At 41.5% G+C, this 5,539-nt stretch overlaps 1 protein-coding gene across 1 annotated transcript; it reads left to right on the top strand.

Annotated features, from left to right (window-relative positions):
• Positions 1-5,132, top strand: RPS15A (ribosomal protein S15a). The gene is made up of 4 exons (XM_082200169.1): positions 1-159; positions 1,002-1,081; positions 4,320-4,405; positions 4,999-5,132. The coding sequence occupies exons 1-4, from the start codon at positions 27-29 to the stop codon at positions 5,090-5,092; spliced, it is 393 nt and encodes a 130-aa protein (XP_082056295.1). The 5' UTR covers positions 1-26; the 3' UTR covers positions 5,093-5,132.
• The last annotated feature ends 407 nt before the right edge of the window (positions 5,133-5,539 follow it).

Genomic DNA, 5,539 nt, shown 5'->3' with positions numbered 1-5,539 from the left:
TTGTGTATTTTATCCATGCAGGCATCATGGTGCGCATGAACGTTCTGGCAGATGCTCTGAAAAGCATCAACAATGCTGAGAAACGTGGAAAACGTCAAGTACTCATCAGACCATGCTCGAAAGTTATCGTCCGGTTCTTAACTGTGATGATGAAGCATGGTAAGTCCACAGAATATACGTAAAACAGTCCAGGAAAGATTCAGATTTTTGGCCTTTTAAACTCCAGTGTTACCTTGGCTGGGAAAGATGCCAGTGAATATATTATATTCAAAGTTAGATGTGGGTATAGGTTGAACTGGGCTTAATTACTTAAAAGTTCTGTTTGAAGATGACTGTGGTTGAAGCAGCATACTTGGGGTTGGGGGCAATGAAAATGGTCAGCTCACCATAAGCCAAGTAACTTGCTCCTTCAAACTGTACAGTGCAAGTAGTATTTTAAATTATTTCTCACACCTGTGCTTCGTCCTTCCTCCAGAGGGTTCAGGGACCATCCATTTTTGTTCTCATCGTTAGCTGATTGTTTAGCCAAGAAGGCACTGTCCTTAGATGTACATACTTTGTAAAACAAAACAAGCAGCAATACAGTGGTACCTCGTGTTAACGTACCACCCCCCTTACGAATGCTGCGGGTTATGCACTCCGCTAACCCAGAAATAGATGCCCCTTGTTGTAACCTTTGCTCCGGGATGTGAGCGGAAGTTGTGCTCTGGCAGAAGCGGGAGGTGCCATTAGTTTTGCATTTGCAAATTGAATCACTTTGAATGCCACAGGTTGTGTGAAATAGTAACTTGCCAAATGCAAGCCAAGTCTCCATGGCACAGCAAGGATTTGAATCCCTGCATTCCTAGTTCTAGTCAAATAGTATCTGCTATGCCACACTGGCTCATATATCCCACCCTCATAGTCAAGCAGTTCAGTTAACGGGGAGGAATGGGTTGCTTTAGTTCTATTTCAATGGTCCAAAGGTTTGAATATGCTGAGTGCTTTTCTTTGGTTCACAGGTTACATAGGTGAATTTGAGATCATTGACGATCACAGAGCTGGGAAGATTGTCGTTAATCTCACAGGCAGACTCAACAAGGTAAGACCTGACTTCCATTTAAGCCCCACTGGACTTAATGCCAGAATTACATCTTGGAAGATACACTTGTTAGCTGCATCAAAGTTCACCTCACTTCACAGGAAAATTCACCCTTTGTGGGCTGGAATAAAGGGAAGGTGGGTTATGTATTTAGGCAAAAATTCCTTTAGTCCTAGGGCCAGTTCAGACAATGTGTTTTGTTCCTATAATTGTATGCCTGACCAAATGGGAACTTTTGGTATAAGCAAATGGCTTTAAGAGGTCCTTGATGGGAATGGCTTGAAAAGAAGCAGCTGTGAATCCTGGAGGTTTAAGGAATATCATTTAAAGGTCCTCTGGTCCTTTGAATGTTCTACAACAGCCGCTGTGCTGGTTCACTTGAGTTGACAACATTGTGCCTTAAAACTGGCAAATCGGAAGACATCTACTCTGCTTGTCTTAAAAACCCTTGGAGAACAGCCTTTAGCGTGCCACCTAAGTGGCTGTCATCAATGGATCCCCTTCTTTCTCCTTGACCTCTTTGAAATCAGTCTTGGGAAGCCTCTTCTGATCAACCTATGGTTCCTGGTTCACTTTCTGGCATCTCTGGGTGCAGTTGGCAAGGGCTCCTTGCCTGAAACTATAGAGAGCTGGTTCTAGTCAGTGAAGGGACTTTTGAACTCCTTGAACCCACACATCTGATTAGGCAGATTCTTATTTTACTATTTATATAATTTTGTTTCTAACTTGATTTCTACGTTATTGAATTGAGATGTGCATTTATACATTCACATGATTCTTGGGTTTTTATTTTCTCAGTTTTTAGTTTTTCCTGAGATTGGAGTTTATTTTCTTCTTCTTACCTAGCATTGCTTGGACAAATGTTAATAGGCCCAGAATGAAAATAGCTGGTAAACTGATATATTCAGATCTGTTAGGGCATAGCAGCTTACAGCTGCACCTTTGGAATGGTTTGTATTTATATTTTCTTCTCCATGCCACTTTTAGATACCAAATTTTAAATGTGTGTGTTGTGTTCTGAATGTTGCAAGTTTTAAGAGTATTGTTACAGGGCTGCATATATTGTTATACTCTTAAAAGAGTATTGTGATAGTTTTTCAAACATGTTTTTTCTTTGTGTTCAAAATATTTGACTTGATTGTTAGTTACAGGCTGATATTACAAATTCAGGATGAAACTATATAACTATTCATACCCAAGTTCTGAATCATTTCTTACTGAAAAGTTTAAGTTAGCAGTGCTGGCTCATAGGAGACATTACAAAACCATGGTTAGAACAGAATATCACAAAATTGTGTGTGTGCTTTTGAGGCCTCCAGAGCCGGTCTTCTTTCCTGTTGAAATAAATGATTTCAAATTTCTTATTAGAAGTAATAAGAAAAATGGCGGTAGCTGTTTGGTTTCATTTAGAAAATTCACAAGACCTTCATTGGGACCAACAGAAAAATCACAAAATAAAGCAGAAATGGAGTAGCCATGTGCCAGCAACATTTTCCTCTTCCCACCACCTCCTTTTTTGCTTTCTTTAACATCTTGTCAGAGGAAAAATTTGGTCCCACAGAACTCAAAAGCGCACCATTTTTGTGACTTGTCAGTTGGTCCTAATGCAAGCACAACACTACTTCAATAATCAGGTGGAAAGCTATAGTGGGGCAGGAGAGCTGAAAATAATGACAATATTCACATCTGGCAACCAATGTGCCCCTCTGGTTTCAGATAGTACATGAGTAGACAAGTCGAAAAAGCCTGGGAAACAAATTTTCACAGTCCTCTAGCGGCTATGGTGGCTCATTTACCATAAGTAATGTATTTAGTGTTAACTCTGGAAGTGTATACATGGTACCTCAGGTTATGAACTTAATCCGTTCTGGAAGTCCATTCTTAACCCGAAACTGTTCTTAACCTGAGGTTATGCTAATGGGGCCTTGTGCTGCCGGTGCGCGATTGCCATTTTCATCCTGGGGCAAAGTTCTCAACCCGAGGTACTAATTCCGGGTTAGTGGAGTTTGTAACCCGAAGCGTTTGTAACCTGAGGTACAACTGTACTCTATTCTGACCAAAGTAAGCCTCATAGGATGCGGCTGTCTGGCCCTTGCTGCTAGTACAGCAGCCGAACATCTCCCTTCCATCCTCCCCAAATTGGCAGTGGGGAGGAGGCAAAATCACTTCTTAGCTGCCGGGAGAATCCTCACCCACCTCTGCTGCTTCAAAAGTTGGGAAGAAGGCTAGTTGCTTGTCACACTCCACAGAAGGCAATTTGCATATAATACGCAACCCTAGTGTAGTTGAAGACTGGCATGCACCTCTGCCTCTTGGCAGAAAAGTTGGCATTTCTGTCGGCCCTGTCAAAGCAGCATAATGCCAAGGTTTCTGTTGTGCCCTGCGGCTTGTGACAAAACCAGTGTTTGCATTTGACACGTGCTTGTTCAGCTCCTGTACGTTGGTGTGAGGCAGCGCTTCAATTTATTTATTTTGTTATCTGTATTTATAGCCCACCCTTCGCCAAATGGTCGCTGGGTGGGCTGCAAAATATAACAATTAAGAACAGTGTGTAATTAAAATTGTAAAATAAAACACAGTTATCAGAATAACAAAAGTAGCACAGAACTGCAGCACACAGCAGAGTAGGAGGAGGGAAGATACGCACTCATCCAAAGGCCTAGGTAAAGAAATGTATCTCAGCCTATCATCAAAACGCATTGTTCTGTGAACCGCCCTGAGACCTTCAGCTATAGGGCGGTATATAAATTTAATTGATGATGATGATGGTGATAATATTCAGTGATGGCACAATATGGGCTTCAGAAGGGAGGTCATTTCACTAGCTGGGGGCCACCACAGAGAAGAGCCTCTCTTGCCGCCATCTATGCTGCCTTCCATCATGTAACTTAGATGTGTTCTAGGCAGGGTTCCCAGTTTGTCTCCCATTCAGACCCTGCTTAACTCAAGCAAGATGGTTTCATCCTGTGCCTAACTGACAGTGCCATCTGGATCCTGTTCAGGATTGTATGAACTGGCTATAAATCACAGTCCCTGAACCCACAAACATTTCTTGTTGTTCCCAGGCACTTTTCCATGGTTCCACTTCCTGTTGAATTGGGTAGCACAGCTGTGTTCCATCTATCAAATTTATTGAAAATATTTTAATGCCACATCCTTCAGTTCAATAACTTCTGAACTTTGCAAGTAATACGTTAGAAAGATGGTTAAGTCTTTTCCCCTTTGTTTGGCTTGATAGTGTGGTGTGATCAGCCCCAGATTTGATGTCCAACTGAAGGATTTGGAAAAGTGGCAGAACAACCTGCTACCTTCACGTCAGTTTGGGTAAGTATCAGCTTTGTAGAACTGGGTTGCCAAAGCTTGTGATTAGGGCTGCTTCATTGCTTTGAGTTTTACCTTAGCTATTGCTCCTTGGTGCTAGATTCATACTGCAAGATAAGCGCATGCCGAATAGCATTGAGTCTATTCAACATTTTGGATCAAAAGCCAGAACTACTACTACTAGTACTTAAGCTGCTAACTGGCACATTAGCTTTTGCTTTGGGTAGAATCAGTGGGTTGTATGCAACTAATTGTGCAAGGTTCCCCTCACTCATCTCCCCCATAGCAGCTCTGGGAGTTTCCCCTAACTCTCTGAAGCAGATTTGTTGTTAGGAAAGAGGGAGAAGTTCCTTTGTGCTCATGTAAGTTGTTTTGCATGCACGATGATCTAGCTGGATTCAAACCAGTATGGCAATGGTCACATATGACTCTAATCCGTATACGTGTTAAGCAGTTTTACATTTAGTTTTTGTGGTAGTACATTTTTCTAATGTGCTGCCTGTTAAAGATGAGGTTAAATTCTTCTTTCTGCTTTTGCAAATGGGTAAGAAATCAAGCATAAAGCATAACGGGTATTTTCCTCACCCTTTTAATAGGTACATTGTGCTGACAACTTCAGCTGGCATCATGGACCACGAGGAAGCTAGGCGAAAACACACAGGAGGAAAAATCCTGGGATTCTTTTTCTAAACTTGTAAAAAGAGGCAAACTAATAAATTGTTCAAATAGACTCTTTTCAGCTTGCATGTTAAAGTCAATCCTTGTTCCATCGCCCTAGTGTATAATGCTATTCAGGTAATAGTATATTTTACATTGTTGTGTAAAGTGAGCAACAGCCTCAGGTGTGGGCACCTTTGCTGGCTCAGGTTATCTTCTCAATCTTGCTGTTTTATATTGGATAAACTGAACACATATGTCTATGCACACGTATATCTATGCACCAGAAATTAACAGAAGAGTAGTCTACAATGCAGAAGTAAGTGTGAGACTTGGTTTCTATAAGTTTGGGGCAATTGCTAGTCTTAATCCATCAACAGCAGTTACAAGAGAGCAGGATGTTACTAGTAAGGAGCGGAGAACAAAAGCACATCAGTAGTCAGTATTGTATGCTGAGCAGTTGCTTATGTGCACTGGCAA

The sequence above is a fragment of the Podarcis vaucheri genome, assembly GCF_965113315.1.
Source record: "Podarcis vaucheri genome assembly, chromosome: 14".
NCBI classification, from domain to species: domain Eukaryota; kingdom Metazoa; phylum Chordata; class Lepidosauria; order Squamata; family Lacertidae; genus Podarcis; species Podarcis vaucheri.
The sequence above is the reverse complement of the archived record's forward strand: the minus strand, read 5'-3'. Positions and strand labels throughout refer to the sequence as shown.

Coding starts and splice junctions, on each gene's coding strand:
- RPS15A (XM_082200169.1), top strand. CDS start 27: ATGGTGCGCATGAACGTTCTGGCAGATGCTCTGAAAAGCATCAACAAT. Junction 160..1,001: donor AACTGTGATGATGAAGCATG/GTAAGTCCACAG, acceptor TTTGGTTCACAG/GTTACATAGGTGAATTTGAG. Junction 4,406..4,998: donor CTACCTTCACGTCAGTTTGG/GTAAGTATCAGC, acceptor CCCTTTTAATAG/GTACATTGTGCTGACAACTT.